The sequence below is a fragment of the Epinephelus fuscoguttatus genome, linkage group LG15 (assembly GCF_011397635.1).
Source record: "Epinephelus fuscoguttatus linkage group LG15, E.fuscoguttatus.final_Chr_v1".
NCBI classification, from domain to species: domain Eukaryota; kingdom Metazoa; phylum Chordata; class Actinopteri; order Perciformes; family Serranidae; genus Epinephelus; species Epinephelus fuscoguttatus.
In genome coordinates, this window is record NC_064766.1 from 23,119,528 (window position 1) to 23,143,290 (window position 23,763).

The 23,763-nt window shown below is 41.4% G+C and overlaps 3 protein-coding genes across 4 annotated transcripts in view; 1 reads left to right on the top strand and 2 right to left on the bottom strand.

Moving 5' to 3' along the window:
- Positions 1-3,244, bottom strand: part of LOC125901578 (MAGUK p55 subfamily member 7-like) — a 41,668-nt gene extending 38,424 nt beyond the window's left edge. The window contains exon 1 of the mRNA XM_049597280.1: positions 3,189-3,244. The gene's annotated coding sequence lies outside the window, so the exon portion shown is untranslated. The remainder of the gene's footprint in view (positions 1-3,188) is intronic.
- LOC125901583 (WW domain-containing adapter protein with coiled-coil-like) lies at positions 141-17,796 on the top strand. 2 transcript variants are annotated; one of them, XM_049597293.1, is made up of 13 exons: positions 141-483; positions 921-954; positions 2,933-3,122; positions 3,273-3,364; positions 8,177-8,292; positions 8,515-8,612; positions 8,783-9,064; positions 11,694-11,810; positions 13,218-13,366; positions 13,525-13,616; positions 14,152-14,335; positions 16,338-16,465; positions 16,555-17,796. In XM_049597293.1, exons 1-13 carry the CDS (start codon positions 443-445, stop codon positions 16,622-16,624), a joined length of 1,593 nt encoding a protein of 530 aa, XP_049453250.1. In that variant the 5' UTR covers positions 141-442; the 3' UTR covers positions 16,625-17,796. The 2 variants fall into 2 exon arrangements, with proteins under 2 accessions (XP_049453250.1, XP_049453252.1); XM_049597295.1 differs by lacking the exon at positions 11,694-11,810.
- A 1,687-nt stretch (positions 17,797-19,483) lies between these two features.
- On the bottom strand, positions 19,484-23,087 carry LOC125901587 (zinc-binding protein A33-like). The gene has a single exon (XM_049597306.1). The coding sequence runs from the start codon at positions 22,901-22,903 to the stop codon at positions 21,449-21,451; it is 1,455 nt and encodes a 484-aa protein (XP_049453263.1). The 5' UTR covers positions 22,904-23,087; the 3' UTR covers positions 19,484-21,448.
- Positions 23,088-23,763: the final 676 nt, after the last annotated feature.

The window sequence follows — 23,763 nt, forward strand, 5'->3', positions numbered from 1 at the left end:
TCCCTTTGACACCGACCGAAATGTTTTTTTGTAATGGGTTGTAAACTAAAAAGCAGATAAGCTGTAGGAAAAAGTAAAATTGTGACATATTCGACACTTCTTTTAATTTGAAAGCTAAAACCGGAACTCCTTTTTTCTAGCTAAACATTACCGAGCAGTCCGTCTTCTCCGCTTCCTCCTGACTCTGCTGCTTTTCGCTGAGCTACATCGGCCGAGCCAAGCTTCCACCGTAACTACATGCCAGATGATGCACTGAGGGTGGTTTGCGATAAAGACCACCCGCTATGCAGTGCTGGTGCTCGGTGCAGGGCCTGTAGCGATCTGTTTGTCAGGACACACCGAGAGCAGATATCAGGAAGCTGAAGAAAAGAGAACTGTGAGAGCAGACAGACAGGAGGCCACGGTTCCCCCTCACACACACACACACATCACCACGGCCTTGATGGTGATGTATGCAAGGAAACCAACAAGAGTCAGCGATGGGTAAATCAAGCACAAGCCATGACATTTTAAAAGTTAATCATAGGGTTTGCCTGTTTTTTAAATTTCTCGTTCGGTTAATAATGTTTGCTGCAGCCGTTAGCTATCAGTGCTACAAGCTAACCTTCAGTTAGCTTTGGGTTCCGGATGTTTCCCTTAGCTTATCGACTAACGTAACGTTAGCTAATTATCACGGTAATTCAAACCGTGCGTTTATAGGCCACATTTAATGTTTTAAACACGGTTATTTTCTACAGGTGACACAGTAAGCTAACAGCTGTTGCTAAGGTGGCAAACCAAGCTAACTTAGCTAACGGCAGCTAATTAACGCTAGCTAACGTTAAATATGTTCCAGTAAGTGTGTTGCTAAGCTAAGAAAATCACCATAACCGTTAAAATGCTAACGGTCTAAGTAAACTCTGTTCTGTGTGTTTCCACAGGTGCAACGACAGAAGGGATTCGCAATCCTATCAGGTATGAGAGTCATCTGTCAGTACGTTACACTAAAGCAGCTAATCACGGTGTAGTTTTAGCTAATAAAATATTCATATACATATTATAGAGATGAGGCAACCCCACTCAAAATTAACATTAACATTTTCAAGTCTGGCGTGAGTCAAGTCTCACTTACCCAGCCACATTGAAACCCCCAATTAAATTGTCATTTGATAACACAGCCTAACAAAATTAAGCCCTGAAGTGTTCATTTATGTTAATCCATGTGGCTATCACATCACCTTTCACAGGAAGTACAGCTGTGACAGTATGTGCAATGTTCTTGTGAACCATGGCAAAGACTGCTCTGAAAGGTCCAGTGTATAATATTTAGGGTAGTATACTGTAGTGGCGTTTAACAGTTAGGACTGCAGATTGCAGCTAGCTGGAACTAATAGTTAGGATTCCTTCAGTGTTCATCGTTCAGGGTTTTTTTTCCAGGAGCTGAATTATCCACAGACATCTCCTCCTTTCCAAAACAAACTAACTAGGTGATTGAAACTGCTAAAATTACTGAATAAAGCAGCTTCATGTCACAATTCAGTGTTTCTCTGACACTGTTTGGCATGTAGCAGACGGCCCACTTCCCCTGAACCAGCAAATGTAGGCTAACCTTACTTCTAATCCAGATGTTCAGAAGGTTTTTACAGCGAACTAAATTATCCATCAGGGTCTCTTCCTCTTCAGAACAAACTAGGGATGCACGATAATATTGGCATGTTAACAGTCTCGGCCAATATAGGCTTTAAAAATCAACATTTCTCAAGTGGCGTGGTATAAAAGCTGACTCTGGTGTGAAGAAAACATACTTATTATATCATATTCCATTCCCTGTCAATATATTCCCCTAAATCCTACACACTGGACCTTTGAAGGGAAACTTTGGTATTATTCAACCTGGACACTGTTTTTCCGTGTTTTTGTGTCTGAAGTGGGTAGTAGGGACGATGCTTCAGCAGCAGTGAAACAGGCTGCAATGTAATCCCTACGGGCAATCATGCACTGTCAGTTTATGTTCATTAAAACTGTTTGTTTTTGTCCCTGACATGCTCAGATTGTTATTACAAAAGTCTGACAACGTTATGAAAAAGACTCTACAGAGAAATAAAAAGTTTTCGTTTTACTTTTCCCTGATCTGGTCTGTTTGTTACTGCATCTGGTCTTGTTCTGAAATAATGCAGACTTTTCTACATTGTCTAAATCATCTAAATATTCAGCCATGACACTGAAAATCTTCAAACAACGTTAAGTTTCCTGTACTCCAACACAACACACTCTTCCTGACACTCTTCTCTCCAACTCTCGCTAATGTTGCTCCTGGTGTTTTTCCTGCAACAAGTCACCTCTCATGAGATTTCAGACTGAGACTTTTCCTTGAGCAAGACTTAGTTAGACACAGTAACAAACAGACTGGATCAAGCGAAAGAGAAACATTTCTTTTCTCTGCAGGGATCCTTTCCGTAATGTTGTCATACACTTCTAATAACAATCTGAGCCTGTCAGTGGCAAAAGCAAACACTTCAGTGGATTAAACTCACAATGCACAGTTGCCCTCAGGGATTTCATTGCGCTGTGTTTCTCTGCAGTGGCAGCAGCGATTTGTCTCAGTACTGGACCCATTAAAAAATTGTCTCCATTAGTCACTTAAATACAAATATATGGGAAAATAGGGTCTAGGTAGAAATATAGCAAAGTTTCATGTGTTTTTTTGATGTAGCATCAGGCTCGCCAAGGTAGGACAAATCATCAAATCAGTATTGCCACAAACTAATGTCACCAATCTTTACATGGCTTCCTGTTGGCTACATTTAAGAAAGGCAGAGAACCTTGGTTTTACACTCATATTTTAATATATATTACAGGCACACACAGATGATACTCATTTGAACAATGTTAGAAAAAGGTGGCAAATCTACCCATCCCAACTAGTCTCTCTGTCATGCTTTATCCAATCCAGACCCATAAATCTCAGCCAAAGAGCCAGTCCAGCAGCCTTCACCGCTATGACAAGGTGCGCGATGGCTCATCAGACCCCACACCCCCTTACAAGATGCTGCGACGCTCAGACGAAAGTCCTGTCAGCAGACACGGAGATACTGGAGGACATGGCAAGGCAAAAACCTCTCATGCAGTTAGAGGAAAAAATGGTAAGCCTTTATGTGGTGGTCTTACACATGCATGCAAGCTTTATCTTAAAGGGTAGTATTTCTTACATTGCAGTTGCAGCTGTCACTAAGATTCAGTCCTCTGCGGAACACTGTGTATTTTCTGGTACTTGATAAATGGCTTTGTTACAGGGACCAGCGGCTCTCCTCAGGAGAACACCCACAACAACAGCTCCCACCATGGCTCCGACTCGCATGCGACTCAGAGCAAGCCTGCAGACAGGGTAAGACGTTGTCCAGTGTTATCTGATGATATACCCTCAGCATTTCCTGTAGAAATTGCTGTCACGCTACTTTGGAGCATGGCATGTGGGACATTATTTTGAGGCATCTCTCTGTCTCTCTGCACAGACGTTTTTGTCCCAACAACGCATGATTGAACTTTACATTTGTGTAACAGACTGTCTCTATACAGATGATCTGATTTGGAATTTAGACTTCCTTGTTAAAGTATTAAATTATCTAATTGTTGATGTACTGAAACAATAAGGCCAGATACTCAATATTTAACATTGTGTGTTTTGATACTGGTTTATCATGTGTATACACGGCATGGCTTCTACAAGCAAGTGACTAATGTGTAATGCCAGGGGGCAGATTTTTCCTCATTTGTTCACCTTTTGCTTCCATCATGAGAGAGATGAGAGGAAAATAAATCCACAGAGGGGCACAGGAAGAGACTAAGAGACACAGGTGCTTTATAGTTCAGGTTTAGCAAGATTAAGTTATTAAAGATTATGTTTTGCTAATGTAGACCTACTGATAATTATGCCAACCTTCCCTTCTCTGCTCTACTTTGAGGTTCACAACCCCAGAACGGTTTTATTCGCCATGAGTGGCTGCAAAAAGAATTGTCCACCATTTGTGGACATGCAGCCGTCAGATACTGCTCTGTTTGTGTTTATTGACTCACCACCTCTCTGTCATCTTAAAGAATCAGAGTATCAGGTCACACATAACATTAATGAACTGTAACAGACGTGAGCACTAAGTGACAGCAGTGTTGACGAGGTAGGATAAATTAAAGAGGATTCAAATCTGTACATACTAGGGCTGCAACGAAAGATTGTTTTCATTATTGATTAATCCACCAATTAATCCAATCTGCAGTCCTCACCACAATATGCCCCTAAAGTTTCCCACCGGCCAAGCTGACTTTTCCCCAAATGATATGGTATGTTTAATATGACCAACAGTCCAAAAAGCTATAGCCCAGTTCAGTCTAGGGATGCACTGAATATTCGGTAACCGAATATATTCGGCCGAGTATTGCAAAAAACCACACATTTGGTATTCAGTGGAATAAGTTAAAAGCAAGGCCGAACAATAGCGGCGTGTTTTGATGACACAATCAAACAGCATGCCGTGACCGGCGGAGTAAAATGTCGGCAGTGTGGCTTAAATCAGCACGCTGTGCGAGCAGCCTACAGATTTCAACCAGCAGCAGAAAAGAAAGGCGAATCCCATCGGTTGTGGGTTGAACGAGGGTCACAGACAGTAATGTATTCCTGTCAAATACGGCGGCCATTGGCTTACCAGCGACGGAGGAGTCGGCTCCAATAATATCCTCTTCTTGGCATCATGACTGCCCAAAAGTACTTGAACAGCCGAGCCAGCCGAACACAGGTATGTGATGTGTCAGAGGAGAAACGAGCTGTTCACGGCCCACAAACCTCACCGCATTTTAGGGACTGTTCTTTACTTATGAAGGGATTGTCAGGGGAGGAGGGTGGCTGGTTGATTCTTATTTTATTTATTTTATGTTATTTTGAACCCTCCTATGTTAATCACTCATTGATGCTGTTTTTGAAGTGTGAATAAGTCAATAAGTAATTTATTCCATTGAAATGTCATTGATGTATTATAGAAAAGTGATTTATCTTTTCATAAATGACAAAAGGCACATCTGCCTCATTTTCGCTGTGGTATCGTGATACTACTCAGAACCATGATATTTTCATTGGTATCGTACAGTGGGTCCCAATATTGGTACCCTGACAACACTAATCTGGAGGTGGTTCATCTGCAAAAACTAATGGAAAACTAAACAACAATATTCGGTATTTGGTACTCGGTATTCGGCTAAGCATTTAATATTATTCGGCTTCGGCCACAAATTTTCATTTCGGTGCATCCCTAGTTCAGACCAAAGATCTGTGACGAGATGAGCTGAAACAGGCAACTCCTTGTGATGCCTTGTTCTAAATGTTCTAAAAAATGTGCCGGTTTACACCAATGCAACTAGATGAGATTGTGTATCATCTCTATGCAACAACTCTCTGTACTTCTGTTATGATTTACAACTTTTCAGGTTTATTTTGTGGCTGAGTATAATTTGTAGCTTCTTAAAATATGAATGAGGATAATGATAGTGAGATACTGGCTACAGCTGCATTTGTAATAGTTATGAAACAGCAAAAAATATAAGCAAAACGAGCATCAGATGGGCTGTATTCATAATAAATGTGCCTCAATAATATAAAAAACCAGCGCCAATGAATCTGTCAATGAGAATGTGTGTTGGGGGGGGCATAAGCACACACAGCGAGCAGCAGCAGCAGCAACCCACTGTCCGACACCTGCACACCATGAGGATGGAAACAGAGGGCTTAGCCAGAACAGAGCACCTGCCGCAGCAAGCGAACATGCAGTCTGTGGTGATTTTGACTTGACGGACTTCAATACAAGCTGATTGGCTGTAGAAACGCATGACATGCTTTACATTCTAAAACCAGCCATCATTGATTTGACCGGTGAAGGTACAGGTGACACCATCAGCCGCCGTGAGTTGAGCTCAGACTGGCCAGTTCACACCGCTGCAACTTTTCTCTGCAACGTTCAAAAATAGTTTTGTCTCTTCGCGAATCATCACATTCTCACATTTAAGAAGCATGAAACCAGCAAACATTTGGCTTCTTTGCTTAAAAGAAAAATACTGAAATGATTGTTTGAATGTCAAAATAGGTGCCACTTGATTTCTTGTCAATTGAATAATCGATTAATCGACTAATTGTTGCAGCTCTAACACACACAGATCTTACAGGCTTATTATGTAGGCATTGTCGGTTAACGTTTGTAAGCAGTGTTGCCGGTGAAAGTGAAAGCCAACCCCAGATTCACTCAAATTATGGAACAAGCTACGTCCACTCTGCATATTCCCCCACTGTATTTGCATTTTTTTCAGTGCTGTGTCTCTTGGATGTGTGTTACTTACAGTGGCACCTGGTCACTGTCATATTACAAATCCCTGACCTCACCTGAACGTTGTACCCAGGAACATCCTGAACACACAGGCAGAAGAGTCTCTGCAGATAAACACACCGCCACACACCCCTAGTGGGTCCAAATGATGATTGAGAGAGATTACTTTTGCACGAGGCTACATGTTGTTTTTTAGGAAAATCCTGCATAGTATACCTTCAAACTGCAATTAAAGCCCTTTATTGTGGCAGTGGGAAATGTCCAATCACATCTGTTTTTGTTTGTATTAATACCAAGATCCTGCTATAATCTACAGTTACTGTTCATATCTATCTTAATTAAAGCCATCTAACCATTTTTCTCATGAGAAAGCATTAAACATTATGTAATGTTGTGTTATTGTGGCTCCAGCATCCTCTGCAAAATCAGTCAGTTTTGAAGTCTGTACATTTGTTAATAGGAAAAGAAACAGGATGAGGCAAAGTGCATTGTCTTCCTGGAATTGCTGTAATGACGGGAACTGTCGGTATATACGTGATCATGAATATTAAACAAACCAGCAGCTCCTTTCCATACTGAAAATCCATTATCCATTCCTGAGGGCGGAAGAAAGGGATGCTTATATACCAAAGGAAAACGGATGGAACGTGGACTTGCGTATACTTAAATCGTCTTTTCCTCTAACTACTTTCCAAACTGTACTGTAGTGTTTTGGGTTTATAAACATGTTGTTGCAAACATCTTTTGCTTCCATGTAGTATGAAAATTTAAAGGAACAGTTCACCCCCAAACCTGTAGTGTAATTTATCAATCTTAATTATTTTGGTGTGAGTTGCAGAGTGTTGGAGATATCAGCCATAGAGATGTCTACCTTCTCTCCAATATAATGGAACTAGATGGCACTCAGCTTGTGGTGCTCAAAGCGCCAAAAAAGTACATTTGAAAAACTCAACATCAATGTCTCTTTCCAGAAATCATGACCTGGTTACTCAAGATAATCCACAGACCTTGTTGTGAGCAGTTTCATGTAGGAACTATTTTCTTTCTACCGAACTACACCTGTAGGCTGTCTCCTCGTAGAAGGAAGCGTGCATCTACTCATGGATGAGAGGATTGTGCTTATGACAGCATGAGATGTAAACATAATGGCGTCCTCAGCTGCTGAGCTGTAATGTTAGCTAGCTCAGTGCTGCTAGGTGAGCTAGCAGGAGATGAACGCTCCTTTCTGCGCAGTGCTGCAGTTGGTAGGTGTAGTTTAGTAGAAAGAAAATAGTTCATACATGAAAACGCTCACAACAAGGTATCTTGAGTAACTGGGTCATGTTTTCTGAAAAGAGACGTTGCTGTCGAGTTTATAGAAAATGTATTTTTGCGCTTTGAGCCCTACAAGTCAATAGCTAGCTAGTTCAATTATATAGACCTTTTTTCACAGCAGACATTTTGACTTGTCATAGCTGGAAAAGCACAGGTGGCTCAGTTACATTAAGTGTCCAAGTCCAGTACCAGGACCTCCCCTAAGTGGAATGCAGCTCTTATTAATACACCTGTGCCTTTCCTACTGTGACATGTCAAAATGTCTGCTGTGAAAAAGGTCTGTTGGAGAAAAGGAAGACATGTTTACGGCCGACAGTCTAGACTGATGAATAGCACTACAGGCAAGAGGAAAAATATGACTTTTTGATTTGTGGGTGAGCTGTCCCTTTAAGACTTCACAATTGCATTACATATTTACTCCATCAAAGTCTACTGTCAGCTTACATCTGTTTCAGTAGTCCTCTTTAACTTGTCTTAATTTCCCTTGGTCTCTATAACATCTCCTGTCTTGTGTGTCTTAGCACCAGGACCCAGCAGATGACTGGACAGAACACATCAGCTCCTCTGGGAAGAAGTACTACTACAACTGTAGAACTGAGGTCTCCCAATGGGAGAAGCCCAAGGACCTGTTGGAGAGGCAAGCCCACCTAAAACAGTATTACAGTATATGCACACTGAGACCAAATTCAATTTTTAACCTGAAACAGTAATCGAGATTCTCATTCTCATGCAGAGTCATACGTTACAAGATCACACAGTGCACCAGTATTAACAGAATATCATTAGCTCAGGGTACAGAGTCTAACTGCAGTCTGCATCTTACATTCGGCATCATTGCTCTCTGCTTATTCTGCTTCAGGGAACAACGACAGAAAGACTCAGTCAAGATGGCGGCGAACAGTTTCCCCAGAGACATGGACTACAGACAAGAGGCCTTGCAGGACAAAGCCTCAACAAGTAAGTGCAGCAAAATCCTAAAACCTAATCATGTGGCTCAAGTTGATACACAGTCGTCCTTTCTAACATTGTGGCTCGCTTTAGTTGATCACTCTCTGGTGCATAAATTTTCATTTACAAATTTTGTGCTCATTAAATGCTTTGTTGTCCTGCTCTGCTTGTCTCCACAGAGACCACATCAGGGGACCAGTCCACAGCATCCAACTCCGGCCATTCCTCCTCTTCCTCTTCTTCTCAGAGCCTGAACTCTGCTCCCGGTGCTTTAGGCTCCACCCCCTGCACCATGTCCTCCTCCTCTTCATCCTCTTCAGGGCAGGTGGTGCCTCAGTCTGTCCAGTCTCCGTCACCAGCACTGCTGCAGGACCCAGCCCTCCTGCATCAGCTCCTCCCAGCGCTGCAGGCCACTCTGCAGATGAACAACGGCAGCATGGACATGGCTAAACTCAACGAGGGTGAGGACACAAATGATCAAAGAAACACAACATGTCACTTTCATACAACTGTCTGCCATTGCGTATCCTGTACAGGCCGAATCACCCTAACGTCACGCTAACAACAACAATCACAACCAGGTAGACAACTGGCAATTGACTTGTTTCTTGCTGTTGCATGTGCAGTGTCTCAATTTAAACAGATGTTTTTGGCCCAAATAAGTTTCCCAAATAAAGAGAGAAGGTTGTGGTGCTGTAACTTTTAAAAATTGTCTAACATACTGCAGAAGATTGTTAAACACAGTCTTCATCCTGTTAGCATCACCAGTATTAACAAAACTAAGTCACTGACTGACCTGCTTTATAGTTTAACAGCAACTTGGCCACAGGAATCCCACTCTTTGTAAATCTTTAATGTTTACAAAATCAGCATCAGTATAATAAGTAGATTTGTCTCTGTTTTGACTCACATTAACCTTAATTTAGAAACAGAGTGTTAGCTCGACAGTCTCAGTGCTCGACGCTAGTTAGATATCCTGACTTTATTCTAACTAATGCAACACCAACAGCCTTTAAAAAGTTTCTGTGTCCCACAGTTGGGTCATGGGGTGCAGGCTGCCAGGGTTTCCCAGCTTCTGACACTGTAAAGGCAGATTTAAACTTGTGATTCAGCTCTATGCAAACCCTACACCGTTGTGAGCATTTATACTTGTGCGGTGGTGTGTCTGTGTCACTCTGCATTTACACCTCCAAAACACTAGTCAGCGGTGGAGGGTTCTGTGAAGTGCTGTAAAGTTGAGTTGATTCAAAACACACACAAAACACACTATAACTCTCAGCATTCACAGACAAAGCACTTGTCTTTATCTGGACACATTTTCCCCACAAATACAACATGCTAATGTTATTAGCACAAGCCTTTGGCATTTTACATTGTATAAATTAGCCTAGCAGCTAGCAGACTTTTCCTCTGTCCAGGGACAACAGCAACATTTAACAAAGGTAACGTTACACAATTTGGCTCCATTACAACTCACAAGATTTACTGACAAAGCAGCTGTCTTATACTAAACACATTTTCCAAACAAATATTCTTGCCTAAATTTGAGTACTTATGTCAATTCTGGTACAATGAGAGCAAGTCTACAAGAGTCAAATTCCTTGTAGGTACACACGTACTAGGCAAATAAAGCTGATTCTGATATAACATGCTAACATTATTAGCACAAGCCTATGGCATTTTACATTGTATAAATTAGCCTAGCGACGAGCTGAGATTTCCTCTGCTCATATGAAGCCAGGTTAAATCACACACAAGACTTAAAATTCTGTTTTTGTGGAGGCTTTATTGTCTCCACAATTTATTGTGTCTTATATGTGAAATTAAAGCAAATAAAAGCTTCGTTTCCACTGAGGGAAATGGTTTCAGCTTACAGATATAGACAGGAGGTCTGTGCCGCCGTGATGTGGAGTTACATTTCTGGGGAGGTCCATGTCAGGCTACGGCATCGATTCAAATTCACTATACTTCAAAATAAAGTAGTTTTTTTTTTTCAAACTTGACACGCTTGCGAGCCACTTGTGGTTGATTCAGAATGGGCTCGGGATGCACTTTTGGACTGGGACCCACCAGTTGGGAACCACTGCCTTAAGAGCTGTATTGGCCCAATAGAAGACGTTATGAAAGTCTGTTTGAGAAAGTGTGGTTCATATTATTTTCAAGGATGAGACAGTTCTTGTAAAATGGAATGAGTAGCAGTATAACACCGGTTCCTTAAGAGAGTGTTGTAGCGTTAATGTTGCTAAGCTAATGGGCATTTCAGGTCATTTTTATAGTGAGTTTTAGCATTTAGGAGTCTTGAAGGCTCGTGTAATGTGTTTTGCTGCCACGAAGGAAATAAATTGTGACGAGCTAAAAAATAAGTGCAGAGTACCTTCTGATGTCTTTTGGGCAGAAACAGACTGTAGATTGAATCATCTGTCAAGCAACCAAGAATTACCGCTGTCACAGATGATGAGAAGCCCAAAAAGATAAATGCTAACTGCTGGAGAAAATAATTTTTGATGGCTTATAAAAGTCTGACAGGAGACGTAGTATGTGACTGAGTTTCTGAGAGAAAATGCTTCGTGGATGAGGGCTCTGATGGATTAAGAGTTATTTCAGAGAAACTTGACACGACTAGTGTGAAATGTGTCGTATTTTCAGAAAGTCTTTTTTCCAAAAGCCAGTGATGGGGGGAAAAAAAACATAGCTTGTCTTATATTTGGATCAATAAAGTAGTCTGGGGGCAACATTGCTGCGTGAGTGGCAAAATATGTCAATATCCTTTCATCCCTTATTTGTGTGTTTTGATCCTGTTATTACTGAGTGACTGCTGTTACTAATCTGTGTGTCCACGTGTCATTTATGATGAATTTCTTGCTGTTCTGTGTGAATGTGACAAACGTGTACTTGCTGTTCAATAGTTGTTTGCTGGTGAAATGATATATGAACCGGATTAATCCTTTCACCGATTTGTTTCTTCTCTCAACTGTGTTTTCTGACTTAACCATGCGTGTTTGTGCACTCACCTGTTGTGTGTCCTTGCTCACTCACCTGTGTGTGTGTGTGTGTGTGTGTGTGTGTACATTTCCTCTTTCCTCCCTCCAGTCTTGGCAGCTGCTGTCACCCAAGCTTCCTTGCGGTCTGTGCTTCATAAGCTCCTCACTGCTGGACCTGCTTTCAACGTCACTGCTCTGCTCTCAGCTGCTCAGCACTCCAACCAAGGTACGGCCTCCTCGCTGTTTCTCACCATCTGCTACACAAACTAATTTCCCTTTTTTTTTTTTTTTTTAAGGATCCTGTCCTCTCTGTCCCCACAAATCAGTTTTTATAAATGCAGTGTAAGACACAACTTTATGTTGACCTTTAGTCAGTGATCATCTTCATTTCATACTAGTTAAGTGTTTGTCGCTTCAGTCTGGAGGGGCAGTTTTCATTGATTTGATTTGATTTCATTGTAGAGCTCTTTCTCTGTTTGTCAGTTCACAAATAAGACAAGAATTAGCTAGCTGTCAAGTTCAGTGGTCCCTCTGCATTCTCCCCCGCTGCTGTGGACTGCTTTGCTGTGGAGAGGGCGGGCAGTATTTCCAGGCATGGACCTCCAGCCAGCAGTTGTAGCAGCTTGAATTCAGGCTGGTGGCCAGTAGCCACACTTGGTCTCACCTGTGTAACAGCAGCAAAAGAAAGTTTGCTGATCCAGTGCAGAGCCAGTGACTAGATTAATGTTCCCGGAGCTGCTGAGTTTCTGTCTGAGATGGAAGGAAAAACTGTGATTCAAGGCTCTAGCTAACGTTAGCTACATGAATAAAGTTGAAACTGCAGCCTCGAGCCTTTTGCTCTGGTTAGCACAAGGCAAAGCTATTAGCAAATATTTCGTTCCATCTCTGAAATGCTTTGCTGATATTGACACTTGTTTTATTTTTTTAAGTGTCAGACTCTCTTTCTTTATCATTCTGTGTTCTTTTTTGGGTTGCTTTGCAGTGCAGACAGTTGTTTCAAATACTTGAGAAGCAACTTTGTCCACCATTGAATCGGGCTTTCACCAAAGGGACGTGAACATGCATCAGCATTTGTAGAACAGCCAGTAGGAACGCCCTCTCTCTTGCGTCATAAGCTACATTTTATAAAGCATGAAAACGGAGCAAAGAGGAGGTGCAGAAATCTGTTTTTTTTTTTCCCCAGACCACTTGAGTTACAAAATGCCAAAAGGTTATTGTTTACTTTAGCCCAGTGATGCCAAAGTAAAAGTGCCTACCCCAGCTTTAAGAGCTTTTCAGATTGCTATTTGGAAAAACAAAGGATGTCCTCTCATGTATTCCAATGAGCCTCCTCTGCTGAAACAGGGGATGTGTTTCAAAGCAATCACAATAAGTGTGCCTGAGAAAGTTGACACAAGTTTTCTTGTGTCTGAACTGAAAGCCCTGTTCCATGACTGGCATTTTAATTTGCTTGTTGTCTAACTGTTTGCTGCCTTGTTGCTTAACAGATTATTCATACGTGCTGTTCTTCACTCCAAACAATGAAATTACTGCAGGCTCTGGGTTTTCACTGCAAAGGGCTAACTTTCTGTATCTGTGTAGGATGACCGAATCAAAAGGAAAACAGGGTAATAAATGTCTTTTCCTCCTTCAGCCCAGCACTCCAGTCAGTCCCCCGTCTCCCTAACGTCTGATGCATCGTCACCGCGGCCGTACGTCTCACCGCGGAACGGCACACCCCAGAGCAACCAGAAATCCCTCCTGGGCGTGCACCCTGGCAGCATCACCTCGTCACAGACAAGGGTGAGTCGCAGGACTTAAATTAACAGAACAGTCCAGTTCTCTTCTCTACTTTGTTGTGACTGCCCTTGTCCGTTACATCGTTTCTTCCTGCTTCTCCACCGCACCTCTCTTTTTGTTGTAATTTCTTTCTGTCCTGTTGTCTGTTCTTCCCTCTTCAGGGCAGCATGTCTTCAGGTAAACCGGGATCGGTCCCCCTGTCTCAGACGGCAGAGAAGCGTCCCGAGGACCCCAGAACTCTCCAGCAGAGAAGGTAGAGGTCACTTTTAGACACCATTTTGTTGTGAGGCATGGAGGTAAAACAGGAAAAATAAAAACCAGAACACAGAACTAAAAGGACACTAATTACAAAAAAACTTTTTACAAACATTCAATGGAAACATGTCCTAAACATTTTTCATAGGAATCATTTGATTGGTAGAAAGTAGCTCCAAAGAATGCTGTTTGAATGTCTATTATTTAGAGTGATGTTATCTGGAAAGACGTGAACAGTAGGAGAGAATCCAGCAGTATGTTGTGTTTTTGACATACTTGGACATATAGGGCCTCACTTGGACTTATCACGGCAGTTAAGTGCCTTATTCACTGGTGAGGTCACCCAAATTTAATCAAAATATGATGAGCAATGTTTGGGTTATTCCGAGATGATACAGAATGGGTACAAGAAAACGTCACAGACTGAATAATTTGCAGCATCTGTAACCGATATGCCCAAACATCAGTATTCCAACAGCTGGATTTTATTTGCACCGTCTGAACTCTGGTAATCAGTTGTCTCGCTCCACCAGCCAGGAGATTCTGTGCACGGGATCAAACATATCCGGTGCTGCGTTGCCCCACATCCCTTCCGGCAGCACAAGCCAAACCCAGGCCGACACCCCCGGCTCCTTCACGCCCACCCTGGTGACTCATTTTGATGAGAGCCTCATCAGACATATCCAAGGATGGCCTTCAGAGAACACTGAGAAACAGGTACTGTCCACCACACAGATTTTTATCTTACAGAGCAATGAAGTGCTTAGTTACCTCTGTTTTTTTTTTATAGCTGTAGCATCATTACGGAGTCACAGAAGCAGCACAGCTTCATAAGGCTTATGGAACAAATGCAGACTTTTTAGAAAATGTCATCACAAGATCCACTTGGTGTTTCCAAAGCCTTTAGACTCATCTTGTGACTTTTCTCAGCTGTTGCAATAATCCATCATAGCTTAATCATCTCCACTGACAACTGAGCAGCTCTGTTTGCAGAGGAAGGCCAACAGTTTGTGGTTGAAAGCTTTGGAAAGGTCAAGCAAGTGGTCCTTGTGACTATCATTTTTCAGTGAAATTTGTTCCTGTGGTCAAGTAGAAAAACCTGTTAGCTCATATTTTGTTTAAGTTTGACTCCATCTGCATTCTTTTTTGGGGTTTTCAAATGGAAATTCAGCCATTAGCAAAAAGGGAGGGAAAATGGATTTTATGAGGTACTTATCATAGTCAGTGTATTACCTACTGTTGATGGTGGTTAACACACTCCCAATTTAGAGAAGCAGACAGGGAACTGAAGTCGTTGTATTGCTCTCTTCAAAGCCACATAACAAAAACTGAAATTTTACCTTACAGAGCGCAGGTGTTGCTGGTCTACCACTGCCTTGATCGGTTGGTTTGTTTATGTTATTGTGTAACATTCAGGTGTCCAAAGCAGTATGCTGCTTAGCCTCTGCACCAGTTAGGGGTAATGGGAAAGATAAATAATGCACACTTGAGTTTTGTGTTTTTTAATTTATGTATTTATTGTTGAGTTTGTGTTTTGTACTGTCTCTTGTGCATTTTAATTGAGTTTTATGTATTTTAAAGACCCATCTGGGGACGGACACTGCAAATTAGCGTAGGCTATATATGCTGTATTTATGGTACAGACTTGTTGCTATACAATTAAATATTAAATAAATTCTCAAAGGTCTGGCTCAGTCACAAAGAGGCACATTACACAGGCAAGGGGTTTTATACATAGTAGTGCTGGGCATGGGTACTTGATACCTGCTTTCCTCAAGGCGAACTGTTACTTCAACATCATCCCGTTTAGCATGAGCTAACAGCGGCAGCAGCTAACATCCAACATTGAGCTGGTTAATGTCTCAACAAATTGACACTAGAACAGCTCGACACTATCGTTAAACCCGTTTATAGACATTAGGTAACGCTAGCAGTGTGATGCTAACAGTTAGCTCTGTCACTGTGTGCGTGCTGCTGGGCAGACACTCACAATTGTCAGCGGTGATGCGCTCACAGTCCCGCAGCAGCTACAACCCATAAAAGTTGTGGTGCAGGGAAGTCAAGGGCGATGTATTCAACAGAGTTTGCAGTTCAGTGTACCGAAATGCCACCAAAATGTTGAAAAGTATGGCTATACTATGCGCCACTCCATTCACATTATGGGTGTCAAATGAGGTACTCTGTTGGTTATACTTTCAGGGTCCTGGTATTAGTACTGGTATCGTACTTTTTTAAATGATACTCAACCCCATTGTGTAGAAACATCATCATGCAGAAACCTACATCAGGTCATGTGTGAAATCATTTTTACAACAGCTTGGGAAAACAGCATTTTGACACTAGAACATGCATACTCTGGCCAGAATTTGAATGTTTGCCCTAAACCTAAAAAAAAAAAAATACCTTTAAGTCAGTCACAAAATCTAAGTAAGATGACATTTTTTAATGTTATTTTTTGCTGCTTTTGCCCTCGTTAAAAGGACAGCTGTAGAGCGACACGAAAGGTGAGAGAGAGAGGGAGGATAACACGCAGCAAAGGGCCGTGGGTCAGAATTGGACCCGGGCCACTGCAAAGGACTCAGCCTATATGGGGCGCACACTCTACCAGCTAGAGATCGCCCCAGTAAGCTGATGTTGAGCCTTATTGTATTGATGAATGTTGTGTTTGTGAAAATCAGTAGCCATGACTTGACACTAAACACTTGTCCCTCTCTGTCAGGCGGCTCGATTGCATGAAGACATCCACAACATGGGCAGCTTGTACATGTCTGAGATCTGCACAGAGATGAAAAACCTGCGCTCCCTGGTCAGAGTGTGTGAAATCCAGGCCACACTGAGGGAACAGAGGTGAGGCACACAGTACATTTAGCATCGACATTAGCTGATAAGGACATTCACATCACACTTTCACGTACTTATGTTCTCCTCAACCACAGAATCCTATTTCTGAGGCAGCAGAGCAAAGAGCTGGACAAGCTGAAGAACCAGAACTCCTACATGGTGTGAGGACCCGACCAGAAGAGAAAGGATTAGATGGATTGAAAAAGAGGAATAGACATGGACAGCGAGCTGCTCCAGCCTGTTTATTCTCCATACCAGAGCAACTGAGAAAAACTGTTAACAAACCAGACGGCGGCTGACACGGTGAAGCTCCATCACCCTGATCATGTCTTTTTTTCTTTCCTTTTTTAAAACATTTCTTTTTCCAGTGTCCACCACACGAATTGAAAGGTGAAACTGACCGAGTTCACCGAGCCGGACACTTTAACCAGTGGACACAGAGGACCTGAGGCTCTTTTCAAACAGCACATTTTCGGACTGTGAACCTTGGATTGTGTGTATCGTATTGGGTTAACTTGTTTTCTGGTGTGTTTTTGATGTGTAGTGGTCAGGAAAAGATTACAATTCATTCTTGGGAAAATAAACAAAAACCATCTCATAATAATTGGTGCGACACAGTTCTGGGCGTTCACTCTCCAATCTTCTGAAATGGACTCGCATTGAAATGTATGGATTCAATGGCAGTGATGTTACTAATGTTATTTTTTAATTCACTATACCTGTCCGTGGTTTCGCCATCCCAGCGTGTCTTCGAGCTGGTTGGTTTTACATGTCATGAGATTAGTAAAGACCTTTCGGCCAGACCTTCCTGAAAATACATAAATGTGCTTCAGTTATATTGTCCCAGTTGACGGGGATCTGCGTTATGGTTCCAGGGGTGCAGATCCACTGTGAATCAAACACACTCCAGATGTTTCAAAGCCATTTTGAAAAAAAAAAATCCTACATTATTGGACCTAGGTTGGCTGCTAGTACATAGGAGGGTTGCATTAATCTGTAGCCCAGCTGGCTGGTTTCTTACCCCTTCTGCTATCTGTCTTTTTTCTTTTGTATAATTGTTATTTTGTTTCTCTCCCAAATCAGATTGGGGAAATATTTCATTCCTTTTGTGCAGCTTAGCAAGAGATTGTGTAAAAGAATAGAAAAGCGACTGAATTTACAGTCACATTAAGCTAAATTATTGTTGCACACGATCGATTACGTCCGTGTCGTCGTAACAGAAAACATCGATGGAAAAAGGAAAAGGAAACTTAAATGTTTTGTTCAGCTGTCATGGCTGCAGCCCTTTTATTAACTGACTCGAGCCATGTTTGGCTCCTTTATTTTTGTTTTTTTAAGGGTTCATTCATGATGAGAGGGTATACTTTTTATATGAACATCACATTAAATTGCAGTCGTTCACCTCCACACCCAGAAGTAAACTTCCTTTCGTCTCTCGCCTGTTCTTTTCCTTGTCCTTGAATAGTTTCCACCAGATCTGATGTGCACACTTTTTTGGGGGGTGGGGGTGGGGCGGGGGGGTTGGGGGCTTTGTATTCCATAAAATATGAGAATAAAATATTATACCACATCTTCTGTTTGGTTTTTACTCCACTGTTCAGCTGTTCTAGAGTCTCAATAAGTGTGTGTGTGTACTTGCTACGTAGTGGGGACCAAAATACATTTCAGCCCATCCTCATTCCTTCAAAGGCCTGTTTGAGGGTTGAGACTTGGTTTTCAGGTTCGGGTTAGAATTTGGATTTGGTTAAAGTTAAGGTAAGGGGTGGGGTTAGGCAGTTAGTTGTGATGGTTCAGGTTAGGAAAAGGGGTTAGGGAATGCATTTTGTGTGAGGGTCCTCACAATGATAGAAGTACACGGATGTGTGTGCTGTATGCCTTGAGTAAATTTACTGATGAATTATGCATTTTGTAATTTTGCTAAATTAAAGTGTGTAATTATGCAGCCAGGGGAGGGTTAGGCAGACGGCTTTGGGAAATGTATGTGCGATGGGATCAGATCATGCACCCTGTCAATGACTTGTCAGGTGTAGGTGTCTCCATGGTCGTACGTATACACCGGTGGCACATTAAAAATTTATATATATATATACATAAATTTGTATATATTTGTGGAGTGTTTGCAGGGAGTGTAGTTCTATCTCTGTCCACAGGATGGTGACAGTGAGCAATCTTAACCTTGAATCTGGTTCTGCTTATGTGTGCATTATTGCTCTCCGCTCTATCAGATTAAAAACCTATTACTGTGCATGTCACATGTAAAATGTAGCCTAAACACAACAGAAGGCTGGATAAAATCATAATCGAGTTGACCTGTGTGATTATTGTGGACCAGCTCTGAGAAAATTGTGAAGGTAAATCACCGTGAAACTTAAACATTTATCAGTTATTGCCGAGCCTTTTATCCTTTTACCAATAGTCAGGCTCTGTTAGCAGGATGTACACGTGCTGGAGTTCACTGATAAGAGTTCGACCTCAGTGGGCCACTTCATGTGATACAAGCATGATGTTTGTCCACCAGAGAATACACTCATATAGATATACAGATGGTTGATAACTAGAAAATGCATTTCCTGCTGAAAATGCACGTGAATGCTGACTGCTGAAATAAATTCTAATGAATTGCTGAAAATGCTGAAGTTGTCTGAAAGATCTTAAAGCTCAAATGCATTGCTCTGCACTGCTAAAAGACCTGGAAAAAGAAAAGCTGGGAGTTGACAGGACTTTTCTAAAAGGGCTGAAAGAAGAGATGCTTTGTTTTAATATCAGACATTTGAACTTGCATTGCTGAACACTTTGTAACAAACCAAAGCATTTCCCTATGGAGTGGGGAACTGAAATGTATTTACCTGAAAAGAAGGGCGCTGAACGACATTGTATTGGAATATTAATGTATAATATAGTATAAATTTTTCACATTACAGCCTCAACAGTGATGACATACATTTTATTTTAACATTTTTATATTCTTAGTGTTAAACATGGTATGCACATTTCATTTCCACTTTATTTCATTTATTGCTCTAAATTGACAATTTATTTCATACACTTATTCATACTTAATTAATTCGATATTCTTTACATCGGAGCAACTGTAACTAATCATAATTTCTGATTCTGATTAGTATACATGTTTAATAGTTCAAATTCTTGTAACCTGTTTCTTGGTTAAATAAATTCTGCAGCTGAAAGTATGAAGAAACTGAAGAACTTCAAAGTGGAGTAGATTAAACACGATTTCTCCCATTTACTTTGATGTAGGAAAGTTGTTGAAAAAAACTTAATATTTAAAAAAGTATACATTTTAGAAAAAAACTGAATAAAAGCATATGGTTTCTACAGCCAAAGTATGCAGGTAGTACATGTCTGGAAAACGCACAAAATTGAAAAATATAGATTTGACCAACAGTGTTAATGCTGCTGTGTTTCAAGTGATTAAGTTACCAAAACTCAAACACAGCGGACCTGGTGTTCCTCTCATCCAAAACCCATCAACATCTCATATTTGTTAGTTTAAAAATGTAAGCAGATTTAGAATAATAATAAAAAAAAAATCCAAATAATTTTTAGAGATCTCTGTGTGAAACAGGTTGTGTTTCTTCTTTTGTCCTGATTTGTTATATTTTTAATGATGCTCATATGGCAGATGACAGATCCACTCTCAGTGTGTGTCCAGATCATAAGAAACATGTACAGCAGTCACTGCAGTTTATAAAACAATAAAATAAAAAATAAAACAATTAGAATAATTTAAATCAGCTGACAGGTAACAACAATAACAAAACAACAACAATATCTCTGAAAATTTAGGTTAAACAAGCAAGTGGTTATCCTTTTAAATATGAGCCTATTTGCATAAATTTTAGAAGAGAAATCTGAACATTGGATAACGTCTGGTTTGAAATTCTTGTTTCATTTGTGTTGACTAGGGATGCACGATAATGGATACTTAGCAGATATCTGATATGCCGATATATAACAATTCATTTGACGGATAACCAATACTGATATCGATGTATCCACTTTTTCCCCCAGTTAAGTGACCATCAAGTCTCTTCTGTAGTGGAATTAACATCGTATTATGCATGCATACTCCTATAGTGATGGCCCACCAGCTGATGGAGACATGAAATAAAATGCTTTTCAGTGCATGTTCATTTTAAAGCCGATATTGGCTGATACAGATGAGGTACCAATATTATCGAGCATCCCTAATGTTAACATATTAGAGTCAAAGGTTTTTACAGTCACTCCATAAATCAGACAATACGGTCAACAGCCACAGAAAAAAAACAATTTTTGCCAAATTTTAATAAGTAAAGTGTTAGGTGAATCAGGTTCTGAATTATATGAACAAACCGCTCTGTAAAATTGTATAGATAGGAATTAAACTGGAAAGTGTGGTGTAAGTAAGTGCTCAGAGTATTAGAAAAACTCAGTTTGAGGAAACGGCTTTTCCAGCACGCAAGAGGACGGAAGAAATGTGAGGAGGACAAGTCGTAGGGTTGCCAGGTCCACCTATTAGCCGTGACTTTGGGCTTGTTTTTTTGTTTAAAGCTTACAAATACTGGTAGTAGGTTGCAGTTTTTTGGGCTTGTTTCTAAAGTGGAGTTGCTTATTTGGGCTTGCTCTCTAAACGTCGCCTTTCGAACTGTAGGGTTTGCAATTGTTTGCGCTGTTGTTCACTAGCACACGATAAATATACTTTGTTCTTTGAGCATCAGATTGTATTGTTAATGTGCTAACTGGCTAACTAGCATCTTAAATCCGTCCTGTGCTGTTGGTCTTACCGTTTCCTTCTTTAATGATGAATAGAGACTAACTGCTATCACCTGCAGCTATGGAGAGTTATTTCCTACTATGTGCTAGCTGGCCGCTGACTGTAGTCTTTGCAGTGCGCTGCAACAGTCCGCCGCTGCTAGTTCTTTGATGTTGGTTTGGTGTGTCTGGGCCTTTACTCACATCAAGACAATTGTTTGTAGTTTTCATTTTTCACTCATTTTTTTCTGCTGTACTTATTAACTTTTTTTCTTCCACTAATGTCCTCCTTATATCTGTTTCCTGTTGTTTTGTCACACAGACCTTCAGTGGTAATATCTTCAGTGGGACTTTGTCCACTGTGCTAATGTATGGGAACAGCCTCTCAGTGAAAGTGTGTTTTAGGTTATGAATGTCTGTGCTAGTATCAGGATCAGAGAACAACAGCTCTCCTCCGTTCCAGTCCAGTTTCACTCTGATCCTCTGGAGCTTCCTCTGCACTTGGAGAGGAGTAAATGGACCTGGTAGTGACCGTGCCGAGTATTCACCTCTGTAGAACCACATTTCCCATGATCCATACTGTTTCTGGGGCTTCTTCCGGAAAGACTCTGCTAATACACCCACTGACCAGGATGTATTGTCTCCAACTTCGATATCCCAGCTGTGAGTCCCTGAGTTAAAGCCCTCAGAGCCAAGGACAGTGACATAATCCTCAAGTCTTTCTGGATTATCAGGAAGCTGCTGTCTCTGTCCATGTTGCACACTGGTCAGTTCCTCAGACAGGATGAGTTTCCGATGAGTAGTGTTTGGGTCCAGAATCACAGGAGTGTAGAAGACCAAGTCCTTCATCTTGCTCCAGATGTTGAAGGTCAGGTTGCCCAGGTGTTTGGCCTCATCTATCAGAGCTCCTGAGAGCAGCTGTGGATTATCTAGTGGGGGGCGCTGCTGGACTCTGTCCACTGCAGCCTTGTAGTTCTGTAGGAATGAGATGTCTTCAGCTCTCAGCTCCTCCTCTGTGGCTCTGACTGTGTCTGAAAGAGCTGCTATCTCTCTGGTCAGAGCCTCCATCTTCTCCTTCATCATCTGACTCTTCTGCTCCTTTTCCTCCCTCAGTGCAGCCATCCTGGCCTCCTCTTCCTCTTCTAGAAACTGGTGAAGCTTCTTGAACTGCTCCTTAATCTGCCTCTCTGTGTGTTGCGCCTGGACTTTCATGTGACCTGCTGTTTGATTAAACTTCACTTGAACTTGCTGAAAAGTCTTTAACTTCTCCTTTAAGGGCTCCAGAGTTTTCTGAAGTTTCCCCTTGCGTTCTCGTGCAGCTTCATCGATGGGTTTGAATCTGTGGTTGGTGTGTTTTTCTGAAACCCTGCAGACGACACACACTGGCTGTTGATGTTCCAGACAGAAGAGTTTGAGTTTCTCAGAGTGCAGACTGCAGAGAGCCTCTGAGGCTCTCTGGTCTCCCTCCTGTAAGAAGGCCTCACACAGGTTCTTTAATACCAGACTAACAGGCGGGCGGTCCTTTGAAGATCTTCTCTTACAAAATGGACACTCACGTATTGGTTTCTCTCTCCACCAGTCCTGCAGACAGTCTTTACAGAAGCTGTGGCTACACGACAGAACGACAGGATCTCTAAAGACATCGTGACAGATCGGACAGCAGAGATCCTCCTCTGATCTGGAAGCCATTTTATGTCTGAGTGTGACTAAAAACACAGCAGAGAGTTACTTTTACTTTGAGTCTTTGAGCGTTTTAAAATCAGCAGCAGGTTGTAGTTGAAATATTTCACCACTTCACTCGTCCGTCCTGTAGCTGTCCACCCTTGGTTGAAGTCACAGCTTTGTAATGCAGGTAAATCTTACCCTCTGTCCACCGGAGTGTCTCTTATCAGTGACAACTAAATAGAAACAAACCTGTTTCCTGGATTGTCTCAGATGATGTAATGTAAGAGGTGGAGCTTTGTCTGGCACCATGTGTCATGTGCTCAGTTTTATGACAGGGAATGCTGATTCAAGAGCATTCACACCAATAAAACACAGCTGCTGACTGACAAGACAAAAGTATCAGTTAAAAAAAACAAAAAACATTGAAAATAGTGAGCTCAAAATGTCAAACTACAGTATTTTACCCAGAGTGGTGTATTCAGCATGACATTGAACTTGGCCTTTTAGTTAGAACACCTCAGCAGCTTTTCCTGCTTGCACAGCTCCACAGTGAGCCTCCTGCTTTGTCCCCTCTCTGAACATAGGTCAGCTCACACTCTTGGCAAATTTTCAGAGAAGTCATACCTATACCTCTACGCCACATACTGTAAAATACTTGTTTTTTTTCCAGCTGCAGCTGTTTTGTCGATGGCTATATTAAAATACTCTTGTTAAGCTTGAGAAAGAGACAAAATGGATGATAATAATACTGCATTTTTAGGCTGATACCTATATCAATATTTAAGAGTTTAAAAGATCTGATGACAGTATTGGCTAACTTTAATTTGTTTACAGAGAGATTTTGATAAGGATGTGCTCTTTAAAGGGACAGTTCACTCCAAAAT